Genomic DNA, 16,309 nt, shown 5'->3' with positions numbered 1-16,309 from the left:
CATGAGTTTTCACAGTCCAGAATAAAAAGGAGTGGTCAGGGTGGCTCAGAAGTAAGGGCATTATATTTCACTGGGAACAGCAGTGGGTTGAACAGTGACTGATTTATGGCCCCAGCTTTGTAACTGCTTTGCTCTGTAACCTTCAGCTGATTCATCTGTTGCCCTGAGCTTGAGTTTCTTCAACTAGGAAATAGGACTAGACTTGGTAGTTACGCTTTCCCCTAGCTTTAAAATTTTCTGATCTTTGTTATGAACTATTTTGTTTGTAGCTGGAGCAGTGGATAACTCAAGTGTCCAGCTTCTCAGAGGAGAGCCATTGTCTTTGTGATCCCAGATAAGCGAATTATCAATTTTACTCTCTCTTTATATTCTGCCTGAAGCTGACATTAATCAGAGCAAACCTGAAGGTTTAGCATAGAAGAAGTAGGTAGCAAAATTGATGGCCACCTGTGTAGCTGGATAATTGGGTGCCATATTGACCATTCTACCTCTCCTTAAATGTTTTCTCTAGAGGAAAATAAAAGCAATAGGAAGGTAATAAGAAATTGGACTTATGGCATTAACAGATTGAGTATATAGAGCAAACCGTCTTCTGACAATTAGAAAAAAAGGACAAAATGGTTTTTAAAAATCTTCATGAAAGCTGGAGAGTACCCCTGCAAGGAGGAATTACTTGGCCAAGGGACTAAATAAGATGGATAAGGTATTTGGGACCATTTTGAATAATCCCATAAGTATTAAGTAAAAAAATTTAATTGAAACCCATCTCAAGATCATGGAACTTCATTTGCAAGTTCCACCAAGTATTTAAGAAAGAAATATGGTCAATTTTATGTGTACTCTTACAGATACTAAGAAAACTTCCTTAATAGTCAATACTAAATCTGACAATGATATTTACAAGAGAGAAAATTTACAGATGAATTGCAGTAATAGTACTTCCATAAAAATGTCAAATAAAATATTAACAAACAAAATCTAGGGACATATATTAAAAGATATTCATCAAAATCATTTGGGGCTTATTCCAGAAATAGGTGTACAAGATTGGTTTCACAGTCAAAAATGAATCAAAGTTATTCATCATTTTAACAATGAAAGGAAAGAAAAAACTAATGGATTGTCATCTATATGCAACAGGATCAGAAAATTTATTTGATGAAACACAATATCTATTTCTTATTGTAAAACATCTAAACAAACTAGAAATTATTGAGTTCCTTTTTAAGCTCAAAAAATAGATTCACAAAAAGCCTATGGAAAATATTTTTAATGTTGAAATGCTCAAAGATTTAGCCTAAGATTCTAGAAAAAAAGATACATATTATTATCACCTTTATTTAATATTTTACCAGTGCTAAGCAAGAAAAAGAAATTAAAAAGGAAGAATAGACAAGGAAGAGATAAAACTGTCATTACTTAGAATCTGATTATTTATATAGAAAATACAATTGAACCTCCAGATAAATAGGCACAATAACTAAATTTATCCAAGTTTCTGAATATAAAACCCAAAAACTCAGTGGTGTGTACATAAGTTTTAACACATGGGAGATGAAAAGGTTTTTTTTACAAAATATTTCATTTATAATAGGATCATGAAAAAATTATGCATCAACATCAAATATTAATTTAGAAAAATGTGCAAAATATCCATTTAAAAAAGTTATACATTGAGTGAAAAAACAATAAACTAAAGATGGTATTAATAAGAAAGAAAGATCCAATAATGTAAAATTCTTAATTTTCCATAATATGATCTGTAGATCAAATTTGATCTGTAGATCAAATCCCTGTTTGTGGGTGTGGAAATGAAAAGGATCAAAATCAACCAAGATAGTTTTTAAAAAAGGAAAACTTTGGCCAGTGCCGTGGCTCACTAGGCTAATCCTCTGCCTGCGGCGCCAGCACCCTGGGTTCTAGTCCTGGTTGGGGCGCAGGATTCTGTCCCGGTTGTGCCTCTTCCAGTCCAGCTCTCTGATGTGGTCTGCGAAGGCAGTGGAGGATGGCCCAGGTGCTTGGGCCCTGCACCCGCATGGGAGACCAGGAGAAGTACCTGGCTCCTGGCTTCAGACCAGCGCAGTGCGCTGGCCACAGCACGCCGGCCGTAGTGGCCATTTAGGGGGTGAACCAACGGAAAAGGAAGACCTTTCTCTCTGTGTCTCTCACTGTTTAACTCTGCCTGTCCAAAAAAAAAAAAAAAAAAGATGGAAAAAAGACTGAGTAAAATACTTTATAAAATATATTTTCAAATGACCCATAATTATATGTGCTAAAATCTTTATTTATAATATCCAGCAATTAGAAATAAGCCAAATATTCATCAACAATAAATTGTATAAATTGCAGTACATTCTAATAATGAAATATACAGGGCTGAAAATGAACAAACAGCAGTTACATATGCAATTTTATTGAGATGGATCTCAACTATAACGCTAAGCAAAAGAAAATGTAAAATACTACATTCTGTATTATTCCTTTTAAATAGCATTCAAATTCAGGCACAATTCATCTATATTACTAGAAGTCAGGACAATTACTGCCTTTTTTATAAAGAGAGGAGTTAGTGATTGATGTTGGGGGCATGAAATATTTTCTGGTTTATTGTTAATGTTCCATTTCTTATTTTTTTTAAGGTTTATTTATTTATTTGAAAGTCAGAGTCACAGAGAGAGAGAGAGAGAGAGAGAGAGAGAGAAAGAGATCTTCATCCCCTGGTTCACTCCCCAGGTGGCTGCAATGGCCAGAGCTGGACCAGACCAAAGCCAGGAGCCAGGAGCCAGGAGCCAGGAGCTTCTTCCAGGTCTCCAACGTGGATGTCAGGGGCCCAAACACTTGGGCCTCTTCTGGTGCTTTCTTAGGCCATTAGCAGAGAGCTGGGTCAGAAGTGGAGCAGCTGGGACTCGAACCAGTGCCCGTGTAGGATGCTGGCATCGCAGGCTTTAACTTTCCCCATTACACCAGAACACTGGCCCCATTTCTTGACCAGAGTGGTGGTTATATAAGTGTGCCCACTTTGTGGTAATTCATTGAGTGGTTCACCAAAGATTCAAGAACCTTTCTCCTTTATATTATATTCCATAAAAATGATTTAAGTAAAAATAAGAGAGGGATGGGCATTGTGCACTCGTCACTAAAGGTATTCAAATGGATGATGGCAAGAAGGTGGTGGGAGCATTCTACAAGAAAATCAGATATCAAAAAAAGTTGTTACTTGATGAACTTTTATGTCCCTTCCAATTCTAAAATTCTGTGAATTACCTTTGCAAAGATACCTGGCTAGAGAGCTGGGCGCATGTCTAAACACCAACCTCCATGTAGAAGGTGCTGCTTCTCCAAGGTGGATTGGAGCCAAAATGGGCCGCTGAAATCTGGAGAGAGACTCATCACAAAGGAAGGAGGAGAGTGAAACTATATGTGTAGTTATATATTAAACACAGCCAATTCTTGTTACTTGCGATAGTGAAGTTCTCTATAGAGTAGCTTCTAATGCTGATTTTCGCATTATAAACCATCACTCCAAGGGGACATACATACAACGTTAGGTTTCTCTGAGCCTCAGATCACAAAATTGTCACCAGCTGATCAATACCTAGCCTTGTTGAAGACAAGTTACTTAATACGTGATGTTTGTACTTTGGCATTGAACCCACGGTCAGCTGCATGGTAGCTTGGGTGTGAATAAAGCTTATCCAATATATAAATTGTTCTGGAGGGTACAGCACAGCCTTCTCGTGGGTAGGACAGTGCACAGCACTTAAGCACTATGCTAAAGATGATTTTAATCAGTGAGATCACCTACAACAGCGTAAAAAGTGCATCATCAACTAGACTGTGAAAAGGATATTATAGTGCCAGAGCTGGAACAAGACAGCAGAGTGTCACCTGGTTCAACACCATCTGGAAATGGCCGTTTCCACTCTGTGCATGCCTGTGAATGACTGCAAAAGTGAAACAAGTGTTGGCACTGGGCTGACAAACTGTAGCGAGTAGGTGAATTCACAGATTCAGCATCTGCAAATAAAGAGGATGGACTGTACATACATACCTGCTAAAAATTGTTTGCAACTACTCTTCATGGGTATTGGAAAGACAAAACGTTAACTGAAAAACACCAGGGGCCTTCAAAAAAATCCATGGAAAAACGAATTAAAAGACATGCTTACTTTGGTGTGACAATTTTTGAAATCCCATGCATAGTTTTATCATCATATGCAGCTCCTAGATTCCTGCCAATTAAGCTTCTGTTGGAAAAAAACTTTGTCATTTTACTTATGGAGCATTAAAAGTAAGAGTGTGATAACATTGTAAGCCATTATAGTTTTTCTTCCTTAAAAAGATAATTGTATAAACAGATTCTGTGAAGTTGTTTTCATGATTAAATTTGTCAATAATGATTTTAACACCAAGTTTTAGAACTTTTATGTTAAACTACTGAAATATTGAATCATTGTGAAATGCTGTTTCAAAACTAAAGCTCTCTTTTCTTAAATAACTATATTGTACTTCTAACAAAGAACATTGATGTTTCTAGTATTTGTTAAAAAGTAAAATATTCTTCTTGCAAACTTTCACAGTGATTGTCGTGAAGAAAAAATAAGGAAGCTTACTCCTGGTGAAATGGATGAAATTCGAGAAATATTATCAAGAAATCTCTACCAAATACGTCAACGAGTGAGAATCGTTTATTTAGCAAAATATCTGCCTTTGGTTAAAGCTATGCTTTCTGGCTTTGTGATGTAATTGGATGTCCACCCTCATGCCAGCCTCAGTGGGAACCTACCTTCTTCTCTCAGACCCTATCTCCTTGTTTCCTACTTGTCAGGGTCTCACTCTCCTCTTGGGTGCTATGGCCAAAGTCATGGAGTCCCCTAGAAGTTCCACTCTTGGGGTAGGGAGATAAAATACATGTTGACTAACGGTGAAGAAGTGAATTGAGTACAGTTTTTTAAATAGGAATAACTTTATAGCTTAGACCTTTTAAACATCTCTAATTCTCCATGTTATTCACAAAGTGCTACAGTGTCTTCCTTTAATCTCTCTTCTTAGTCACTTCCTCCATTGTGTTTCCACTGTTAACATTCATTCAGTTTGCTCATAATACACTGTACCTTTAGAAGATGTGTACAGGATGACAGGTCCATTTTGGTGCATTGCATAAATTAACTTGTTTACTGTTCAAAGTGTTGTCCCATTTTACAGGTGTAGGGACTGAGGCAAAGGGAAGTTAAGTGGCACACTAGCCCCACAGGGACCTTGTTCACTCGTATGGGGCCATTTCTGTAGCTTCTTTGCTGGTCTCTCCACAGGCCATCCCCATTCCATTCATATAACTCTTACTCTACCATTTTCTCTCAAGTATCTTTTTAAAAATTTTTTATATGTTGCTGTTAAATTTATTTGAGAGACAGAGAGAGAAAAACAGACACATACAGAGAGCTCCTATTCATTTCTTCAGTCCCCAGATGCTCACAACAACCAAGACTGAGCCAGGCCAGAACCAGGAGCCCAGAACTCCATCTGGGTCTCCTACATGGGTGTCAGAGATCCAAGCACTTGAGCCATGATCTGGTGCCTGGCAGGAAATTGGATGAGAAGCAAAACAGCCAAGATTCAAACTGGGACTTCCGTATATAGCTAAGCTCAATGCACCATAACTCCCACCCCAAAGCACCTTTTTAATGGCAGTATTATCCTATTTAGAATGAAGCAAAACAGTATTTATGGCTTCCAGAATAAGCCACTCTTCCCAAATCTGGGATCTCTAAGTTGTACTGCACCCAACCTTTTTTCTACATCTGTCTCCCATCCCTACCCCAGGCACCTATGGAGTGATGGGCCCAGTCTTTATTCACCACCCCGTGCTTCTCTCTCCACTGGAAGCATGCCTGCTAGTCCATCTATTCAGCTTCTGTGCTTTCCCTAACAGTCACCAGATTATTCCCAGCCCTACTCTTAAATGGGATAGCATTTGGGGCTTATATGGTATCCCACGATTTCAGCACTTAATTTCATGACTGTATTGTTTGGCTAGCCTTAGATGACCAACTAGTTAATGAACTTTTCAAGGCAAGAATCTTGTTGTGTGTGACCTGTGCATCTCTCTACAAGCCTCATGCATACCATTTCAGATACAGGGATACTTTCAAGAAGTGTCGGGCCAGTTCTATCAGAAAATGAACTTAACAACTAATTATGATTTATTTTAGGAAATATCTGAGTAGCTTATAAAACTAAAAATGGACAGACTTAGCTTACAGTTCAAATAGCAGGGTATGGTCCTTGCTGGTGGGAGTAGAAGCTTTCCAATGTGACAGTTCAGCTGAAAAAGGAGAACCTCTGAAGAAGTTAAACAAAAGGACAGGGCACCACCAAGTGGCTCAAAGTGGTTTGTTTCCATAGCAGTAATTTGGATTCAATAGAAAATGTATGAGTATGTCTTGTCTTCCCCCCCACCCCCAGCTATTAATAATGCTAAATATACACAAGGTATTTCAAGGTAGACAAAGGCACCTGATGAATTCAATTGTTTTTCTCATTTACATAAGGATCACACATCTCAGTGAAAAAAACTCTATTCATCAATTTTTATTAAAAGATGAAATATTTCAAAATTTCCATGCATTAACTTTAATATTTTTAAAGTTTTACTTTTTCTTTGCACAGAAATTGTCACTGCTTGGTTGAGGGACAAATCCAAAGAAATGTGACAAAGGTTTCCAATTTCTCTGGAAATAGGGTTGTTTTTTTTTTTGGTAAAATGCCACTTATTTAATTTTTAAACATTTTTATTAATATAAGGAGAATAGATTTCATGTATTTTATAAGTACAGTTTTAAGAAAATAATCATACTTCCCTCTCTCTTCTCCCTTCTTTCCTTTCTTTTCTCCCTTTAATTTTTGCAGGCACAAAGTTTGTTTTTAGCCTTTGTTTATACCCCTGTGGAACTGTGGTCTTCCTACTTTTTACTTGTTGAACATTATGGCTAGTGGTGAGTTCAGCCTGTGATTGTGGAGTGGATTGAGATTTTGTCTAAAATGCCACTTCACATGCTTTCGTTCCAGACTTTGTCATACAACAGACACAACCTGACAGCCGACACGAGTGAGAGGCAAGCCAAGGAGATTCTGATCCGCCGTCGGCACAGTTTGCGCGAAAGCATCAGAAAGGACAACAGCTTGAATCGAGAGCGCAGGGTAACTGGGGTTTGGGTCTCTGGGTTTGGTTCTCAGAAGGCTGCTGACGGCCGGGCCAAGAGCTTTGGTGTGGATCGGCTCAGCTGATGGAATTACCTGCTTTGCTAATCCAGTGGCTGCTGAGGCTCCATGAACAGGCATTCTCGGGTGCAGTCATTTGTAAAGTCTTTTCCAATGTTTCTTGAATGCCCACTAGTTCTAGGCGCTGGAATACATTAGTGAACATCTCTGTACCTATTTGTAGGGCTCCTGTTCTAGTGGTGGCGAAGGCTCTCAGCCATACACAGAGTCAGTAAACTGTAAGTTAAGTTTGAAGGCAATGAGAGCTCAACACAAAGCTGAAGAGGGCTGAGACCACAGGGAAGAGACTGTCGTGTTCCCAGCAGAATGGTATGGGCAGGCTTCATTTAGAAAGTAGAACAACCAGGGCTTGCTCTGTGGCATAGTGGGTAAAGCTGCCACCTGCAGTGCTGGCATCCCATATGGGTGCCGGTTCGAGTCCCAGCTGCTCTACTTCCAATCCTGCTCTCTGCTATGGCCTGGGGAAGCAGCAGAAGATGGCCCAAGCCCTGGCTCCTGGCTTTGGATTGGTGCAGCTCCAGCTGTTGTGACCAATCGGAGAGTGAACCATTGGATGGAAGATCTCTCTCTCTCTCTCTCTCTCTCTGCCTCTTCTCTCTCTGTGTAACTCTGACTTTCAAGTAAAATAAATAAATCCTTAAAAAAAAAAAGTAAAACAACCTTGTGTCCTGTAATGATGAGGATGCATTCTCAGAAATGCATTATTGGGCAAATTGGTGATTGGGCGAACATGATAGAGTGTACTTAGCCAAACAGAGCAGTTGTATTATCTTATTGGGATCCCCACTGGATACACAGTCTGTTGTTGACTGAAATGACACATGGCCATATCTGGGCTCTCCAAGGAGAGTCTGTAGCCGGGGCAAAGACCAGAAGGTGGTTAAGCTGGCATGTGCTCTGGGGGAGTGCAGGAAGGCCTAAGTGGGGAAATGCTGGGGCGGTAAGTGTTGCCAGCAGAGAAGGAACGCCATTTAAAAGGATATCAGGATTTCTTGATTTTCCATAGCAGGCATGGCATCTTATTTCTACTAATATTCTATTTTGAGTCATCAGAGACCAAAATGATTATGCGTGACCAAGACTATGTTTTTCACATGCAAAATGTAGCAGAGTCGGAGACAAATGAAAGAAAGTAAGAGACTGGGGCTGGCGCTGTGGTGTAGCGAATTAAGCCACTGCCTGCAGTGCCAGCATTCCATATGGGTGCCTGTTCAAGTCCCTGCTGTTCCACTTCTGATCCAGCTCTCTGCTATGGCCTGGGAAAGCAGTAGAAGATGGCCCAAGTCCTTGGGCTCCTGCACCCACGTGGGAGACCTGGAAGAAACTCCTGGCTCCTGGCTTTGGAATGGGCCAGCTCTGGCTGTTGCAGCCATCTGGGGAGTGAACCAGATGATGGAAGATCTCTCTCTCTCTCTCTCTCTCCCTCTCTCTCTCTGCCTCTGCTTCTGTCTCTCTGTAACTCTGCCTTTAAATAAATAAATAAATCTTTTTTAAAAAATAAAGAGACTGGAGATTGTGGCATTTGAATGTTGGTACATTAGCTAGAGTAACACTTCATTGTTCTGTTGTTTTTAAGATTAAAGTAACAAAGCATAAATATGCTGCATCATTTTCCTCATTCCTGTAGGTTCGAGGTCTTTCTTTAGAGCAAGACTTTTAGTGTTTTGCTTTAGGAAGACCCAGTGGTTATCACATCTTGCTTCTAATGGTCCTGTTGGTGGGGAATGGGGTTCCTGACTGAGTTTATTCTAAGTTCTTGTCTCCAAGTGAGAGAAGAATTCAAAGCAGAGCTGTAGAGGAAGAAGGGGAAATTTTTTTAAAGGGATAGTACATATTCAGATGTGAATGCAAGCAACCTCTCTACTTGAGAAAGGAAGAGCTGCCACTCCTACTAAAGGAGGGGGTTGGCCCTTATAGAGCAGGGGGTGGTGCCCTCATTGAATATTCAAATGAGGCAGAGTTTGGGTGGGGCTTCAGTACCTCTGACTTCCATATCCCCTTTTTTTTGGAATTTCCAAAGCTTCATGGTGTCTCTGTGTGGGCTGCAGCATACACATGGTCATCATGGCAACTCATGCATGATGGAAAGTGAGGCTGACAGTGGGTGGAAGTGGGTGTGTGGAGCCTGTGGCCATGTTGGATCGGCACCACAGAAAGGGGTGAGGTTTTAGGCATTGCCAGGCTGTGGCATAGAGGCTGCTGGTGATCTCTCAGCTCCTTGTTATTCACTAACTACTTGTCTACTTCTTTATTTTTTTCTTTTAAGATTTATTTATTTATTTGAAAGAGAGAGGCAGAGGCAGAAAGACAGAGAGGTCTTCCTTCTGCTAGTTCACTCCCCATATGGCTGCAATGGCTGGAGCTGGGCTGATTCGAAGCCAGGAGCCAGGACCTTCTTCTGGGTCTCCCATGTGGGTACAGGGGCCCAAGGACTTGGGCCATCTTCTGCTGCTTTCCCAGGCACATTAGCAAGGAGCTGGATGGGCAGTGGAGCAGCCGGGCATGAACTGGTGCCCATATGGGATGCCGGCACTGCAGGCGATGACTTTACCTGCTACTCCACAGCACCGGCCCCAACCTGCCAACTTCTATCAGTCCAAAATAGTGCTATTTTCTTTAGTATACATCTCTGATAGATTTTAGAAAATATTTAGTTATTTCAAATACAATAGCTACAAACCCTTCACAGAGTAGTTTTTTTAAAAAAATTTTTTTAAATATATTTTCATTGACTTGACAGGCATAGAACTAGAGCTAGAGAGACAAACAGAGCTCCCATCTACTGGTTCAATCCCCAAGTGCCCTCAACTGCCTGGACTGGGCCAGGCTGGAGCCAGGAGGCAGAAACTCAATCTAGGTGTGCCATGTGCCAATTCCGTGAGCTATCACTGCCTCTTAGGGTTTTTATTAGCAGGAAGCTTGAACTGGGGGGTGGAGCCAGAAACTCAGGTTGTGTGATATGGGATAAAGATATACCAAATGGTGGCTTAAACACCAGGCCAAATATCAGTCCCTTCTTGGAATTGAGAGCTAAAGTTCCGGGTCAAGCATTTGGTACTGCATTTAAGATTTCACTTGGGACACCCTTATACCATATCACAGTCTTGAGTTCAAGTCCTGGCTCTGCTCCCTATTCCAGCTTCCTGCTCATGTGTATTCTGGTGGGCGGCAGATGATGGCTCAAGTATGTAGATCCCTGACACCCATGTGAAAAACCCATATTGATTTCTGGGCTCCTGGCTTTGGCCCGTCTCAGCCCTAAATCTGCAGATGAGAGCTCTCTGTAATTTTCTGTCTCTCTTTCTCTCCCCTATCTTTCAAATAAATGAAATAAATTTTTAAAAATTGTAAGAATTGAAGTTTGAATTTTAACAAGTTTTGTGATAAAATGTTCAACTTTTACTGTACAGTAAATGCCCTTTCTATAGTCTAAATAAGATTTTATATTTTCTTTACAGGCTTCTACTTCAACCTCCCGATATTTATCATTACCTAAAAATACAAAGCTTCCAGAAAAGCTACAGAAGAGAAAGAATATTTCTAATGCAGGTAATGGATATACTTGGAGCAGGAGAGCTTTAGATTTATTTACTAAGGCTTATAAAATAGAGAAGTTTGCCTATTATCTTTTTTCATGAAGGACAAGTTCAGTGGCTTGAAAATCTAAAATAAAAGCAGGGTGGCCTTTTATTAGCATTGCAGCCTTGCTGAATGACATTCTGTACAGCTCCATAAATAATCTAATCAGACATTTTCCAGAATGATTTTTTTGATATAGCAAAAGCAAATATTGTCACCATGGAGCTACAGAGCAAGTAAACAGAAAGTTCTAAGTCTGCAAATGTGTGTTTACATTTTTATTATAATTCGAATATATTTTCATATAGGCAACCAAACATTTTACTTCTGCGTGTAATTATTAAACTTTGTCCTAACACCTAATTTCTCTTTATTTGATGGTAATCTCTATGTAGCTGCTCAAGCCACTTTCTGTGAGCCCCAAATGAACTGTTAGGATTCCATGAAAATGTGAAATGTAACAAGGATCATTCTTTCCCTTTTTTGTGTGTGTGTGTTTGATAATTTATTTAATTAGCCCAAAAGAGGCAAATCTAAGGATGGCAGGTGATGGTGGTGGCAGGGTGAGACTGGGGAGCCCAGGCAGCGCTGTGTACTAGAACAGTGGACTGTGTTACCCCACGTGTCCAGCAAAACCTGCTCTCAATTCCTAAGGGTCTCAAGTCCTGGGCAAGTAGCCTGTCCACTGTCCACTCTCCTCCCCACCCACATCCAGGGCCTGACTCTCCTGCTAATGGTGCCTCCTCCGGTTGTTGGTTGGGAAAGTGTGTGTCGGTGGTTTGGCCCTTGGGTAAGGATATAAAGAAAATGAATAAAATTGTGTATGAGGTGGGCAAACTTTTCTTCTGCCAAGGGTCATTTACTTGGGTATTAAAACATCGCTTGCAGGCCATACAAAATTATCCACTTAAAAATTGGCCTTGTTATACAGATTTATGGAATTTCGAGTCCCTCCTAAAATTGCCTTGGTGGGACCAGACCCAGTGATTTCACAGGCTTTACACAGCCCCCACCCCTGTAAGATCCAGGCAAGAATTTTCCCAGCAGCAGACAGGGAGCAGGCTGCTTTCTGTGTGCCAGTCCTGCAGATGAGCCCTCCCCGGGTCATTCTTATGGGGCAGGTGAGGACACAGCCACTGCTGCCACAGGGCCTCGGTTTGCATGCCAGCTCCACCGCTTCCAGTACTTACCCCCTCTGTAAAATGGGTGATGTTAATGCACCCATAGTGCTTGGGGCAGTGACACGGTACGCCCTGCACAGTTAGCATGCATACACACTTACGGACAGGAAGGCTCGCAGAGCTGGTACAGATTTTCCGAGGTCACTCCCCTGGAGCTAGCGGCCTCAGACCTGCTTTCTCCCTAGAGACCCAGGGCACAGGGACAGCCTGACCCGCTAAGGTACTGAAGTCGCTTCTAAAGAGCCTTGTTCTCTGCCACCTTCACCCACATTGTGCTTCCTTCGCCCTGCGGTAGATGGTGACAGCAGCGACTCTGAAGCTGATGCTGGAACCACCGTGCTCAATTTGCAGCCCCGAGCCAGGCGCTTCCTGCCAGAACCATTCTCCAAGAAAGCTTCCCAGGCCTATAAAATGGAATGGAAGAACGAGGTGGACGCGGGCTCTGGCCAAGGGCAGCCCAGCCCGCCCGCTGCACCCCGCAGCAAGGAGGGGGGCACGCAGACACCGGCTGTCCTACGGCAGCCCCTTCTCTCCAAAGACCAGGGGAGGGAGGACAGTTTGACTGAAGGTGGCAGACCCAAGCCGCCTCCGCGGCTGGTCCGGAGAGCGTCCGAACCTGGCAACCGGAAGTCGAGGTTGGGGAGTGACAAGCCTTAATGGAAGCGGCCAAAACAGACCTGGGGTGGCCTGCGCAGCACGGCTCTGTGTGTCAATCCCAAACCTGAAGCAACCATGAAATCCATTCACAACTCGCTGTGCATCTAAATGCTTGCTTGTGCTGATTAATGGAACGAATGCTTATCCCCAGAGGAGGAAAATCGAAGAAAAAAAAGTCCCACAAATTGTCTTGTGATGTGTTGCAATCGCATTCTCTGCAGGTCTGCAGAAGACAAAACAAATGTGTGCCTTTTTTGAACTCGAACGACAGAACTTGAAATTTTTAAGAGATCTTTGTTGGTGAAAATTTTAATATATTACATATGTATGTCTCAAATTTTATTTATGAAAAAAATACGTCTATCTGTAGTAGTCAGTTTTTATGTGAATGGCACTAAATGTACTGAATTTCTTTCCAAGGGGTAAAGGACTTTCCCGGGTGGGAGGGGTGGTCCCCAGTGCAGGGGCTGGGGCCTTCCCTGGTCCTGAGCTGATGTAGAAGTTGGTAATTACGGAAGAGCACAGCCCCACACACAGGTGCCTCAGGGGTCAGATGCCCAGGCAGATGGAGTGGCCTGGCTTCCAGAGCACAGATGACAAGTGCCTGTGTGCCTATGAAATCATGACAGTAAGCTGGTTTTTAGTTTGTTCCACTGTCTACCATGTGTTTGGGGGTGGCTCTAAGTCCTATCTCCCCTTCTTATTTAAATGGTGCAAAGAGAAAAGCTGCCCAGGCAAAACCAACTTGGGGGTGTTCCACTCAGACTTGGTGGCAGCTTTTGGTGAGGTTCCCCCCCCCCTTGAGGGCCTCCTTGTGAGAGGAGAGGGGAGAGAGAGGCGGTGCATCTGCTTACCACTTCTTGATGGGTTTTATGTGGTGCAACACTGGGAGGAGACAGGCGATTCCTAACATGTCCATCCATGAACACCAGCTTCAACCGAAATTTTCCATAGAACATTCTAGACCTTTGAGTCCCCATAAGAGGCTCAAAGCAAAGTTGGAAGTTTATATAAACAATATTCCTATTCTTAACAGATGGGTGAGATTTCAAGTTTTTGGCTTTAATTCAGGAAGCACTTTGGAGAATGTGCAAGTCTTTTTTTTTTTTTTTTTTTGCACTAGACTGTTATTTGCTACTTCTTGTTCAATAATGTAGTGACTCACATTCTTGAAATAAAATTAGGTTTTACTCGTGGGAGCACTTTTTTAAAGTACACCAAAAAGAAAAGAAGTAGAACATGATCATTAAAGATTGGCCTTTGAATCTTGCTTAAACTGTAAATTTCATTGGTCTGTCATTTTTTTTTTTCTTCTGAATAATCCCTCTTTAAACTTGACCAGAACAAGACTCTACATTTCTGGATTTAGATATTAAATGAAGTCACTTATGTAATCCCTAGGTTTCACATCAGAGATACAGAAAAGGATACAAGTGCGTATGGTAATATTGCAGAAAGAACACGAAGAGACAGCAATCCACAGTCCTCACCAGTGGTTCTGCAACCTTTGCTCCAACCCCAGGATGTGAAGAAGTACATCTTCCACCCTTTATTCTCGTGTTCTAAAATCTGAAAGTGTTGCTAGGCTGTTGGCGTGAGACAGGGAGAAGGATAGATGAACAAGGTATACATTTGTAGGGGAACCATTTCTTTCCAAAACTCTCCAAAATTGATTGGTACAAAATAGTGTAGAATGCAATTTGAAAGCTACAAACTAAGACTGTGCCAAAAAAATCTATTTAAAATAAAAATATTTATATTAACATATATGTTTCTTATACTGAAAAGAAATTAAAACTGATGTGAAATTTTATTATAGGAATTCATGACAAGATGTAATGTGTCATTTTAAGAATGCTAAGAACACATTTTTCAGAATAGGGTTTATGGAATCTGAAAACAAAGGCAGAAATTGAAAATCACCTTAAAAATAAATTTCCTAATTTTTCCGGACTTCCTATGTGAATAAATACTATAAAGATTTAAATTTTCTGCAATAAAAGGAGACAAGATAGAAATTTTTATAGCATTTTCATTAGGTAGATCAGATTAAGCTGTCACTAATTAAGTTACATCAAGAATTTGGATGACATTGTATAAATTTCCAAAATGTAAATAATTAAGTCAGTTTATCTTAATTACTGTTTAAATTTTTTATTTGTGGAATAACAAAGGCAATAAAAATAAATTTGACCTCATTGAACTTCTTTTCTATATTTTTTTCTCTAAGCATTAAATTCTTGTTACTCTAGAGGAGAGGGTATGGAGGTGAAACCCTGTAATTAAATATGGTCACAGTCTAAATATCAACAGCATATGAAAAGCCCCAGTCCTTTGAAAATGACTCTATTTAAAATAACGCTTGATCCAACCCAAGTCTCAAAGTGGTTGTAAAATGTTGACAAGTCTTTGCTGTTTGTTTTAACAAAACTTGATTTTAACTGCACTATGTGTGAAAAGCCAGGAATTATTGCTTTATATATAATGCTAAGGGCTACTGGGAACAGTTATGCTTGTTTGCAAACACTTAGAAACTAGCCCCCAAACCTGCTAATTTAAAAGTATATGTTTTATATAGAGATGCGCCAAACTGTTTGGCATGAAATTTATTTCAGCTTTTGCTGAGTTTTGTGGAGAGGGGTTTAAATATGTTACCTGGAGAGCCAGGTAGCGATGTGAAAATCATAAAGAAACACAGACCAGTCTCAGCAAATTTTGCATTTGTTTTACCACCTGCAAATCACATTTACATGAAAAACAGAGTTTCATCCTAATCAGTTATGAGAATGACAATACTGTCATTGGTTCAACGTGTACTCTGGACTTTAAAGAGTGGTTGAAAGGGTGGGTGATTGGCATAGTGGTTAAAATGTCACTTGGGCCGGCGCCGGGGCTCATTAGGCTAATCCTCCGCCTTGCGGCGCTGGCACACTGGGTTCTAGTCCCAGTCAGGGCGCCGGATTCTGTCCCAGTTGCCCCTCTTCCAGGCCAGCTCTCTGCTGTGGCCAGGGAGTGCAGTGGAGGATGGCCCAAGTCCTTGGGCCCTGCACCCCATGGGAGATCAGGATAAGTACCTGGCTCCTGCCATCTGATCAGCACAGTGAGCCTCAGTGCGCCGGCCGCGGCAGCCTTTGGAGGGTGAACCAATAGCAAAGGAAGACCTTTCTCTCTGTATGTCTCTCTCTCACTGTCCACTCTGCCTGTCAAAAAAAAAAAAAATGTCACTTGGGACACCTGCATCCTATATCAGCATACCTGGGTTCAAGTCCTGGCTTTGTTCCCAATTTTAGTTTTCTGCTAATGTGCACCTTGGGAGGTAGCAGATGATGGCTCAAGTGGTTGAGTTCTTGCCACCTATGTAGGAGACCTGGACTCAGTTCATGGCTTCTAGTGTCAGCTTGGCCTAGCCTCAGTTGTTGGGGGGCATTTGAGAAGTCCAACAGCAGTGGGAGATCTCTCTTTGTGTATGTCTCCTTGCATCTCTGAGTTTTACATAAATTAAGTACATCAATGAATGAACTTTTAAAAAGAAATACAAGTTTAAATAAACAATAACGAGTGATTGAAAATATTACTTTGTCCAGATGAAGTAGCTGTTGGTATTATCAGCT

General features: G+C 41.2%; 1 protein-coding gene across 3 annotated transcripts in view; it reads left to right on the top strand.

Annotated features, from left to right (window-relative positions):
• Window positions 1-14,896, top strand: part of SLC9A2 (solute carrier family 9 member A2) — a 106,238-nt gene extending 91,342 nt beyond the window's left edge. For all 3 annotated transcript variants that reach the window (XM_089327448.1, XM_089327449.1, XM_008253183.5), the window contains exons 9-12: window positions 4,581-4,677; window positions 7,069-7,200; window positions 10,740-10,830; window positions 12,337-14,896. In XM_089327448.1, coding sequence (XP_089183574.1) covers window positions 4,581-4,677; window positions 7,069-7,200; window positions 10,740-10,830; window positions 12,337-12,698 — 682 coding nt within the window. In that variant the 3' untranslated portion in view covers window positions 12,699-14,896. The remainder of the gene's footprint in view (window positions 1-4,580; window positions 4,678-7,068; window positions 7,201-10,739; window positions 10,831-12,336) is intronic.
• Window positions 14,897-16,309: the final 1,413 nt, after the last annotated feature.

This window comes from Oryctolagus cuniculus, chromosome 2, assembly GCF_051225735.1.
Source record: "Oryctolagus cuniculus isolate XC-2025 breed Fujian yellow rabbit chromosome 2, ASM5122573v1, whole genome shotgun sequence".
Taxonomy (NCBI): domain Eukaryota; kingdom Metazoa; phylum Chordata; class Mammalia; order Lagomorpha; family Leporidae; genus Oryctolagus; species Oryctolagus cuniculus.
The sequence above is the reverse complement of the archived record's forward strand: the minus strand, read 5'-3'. Positions and strand labels throughout refer to the sequence as shown.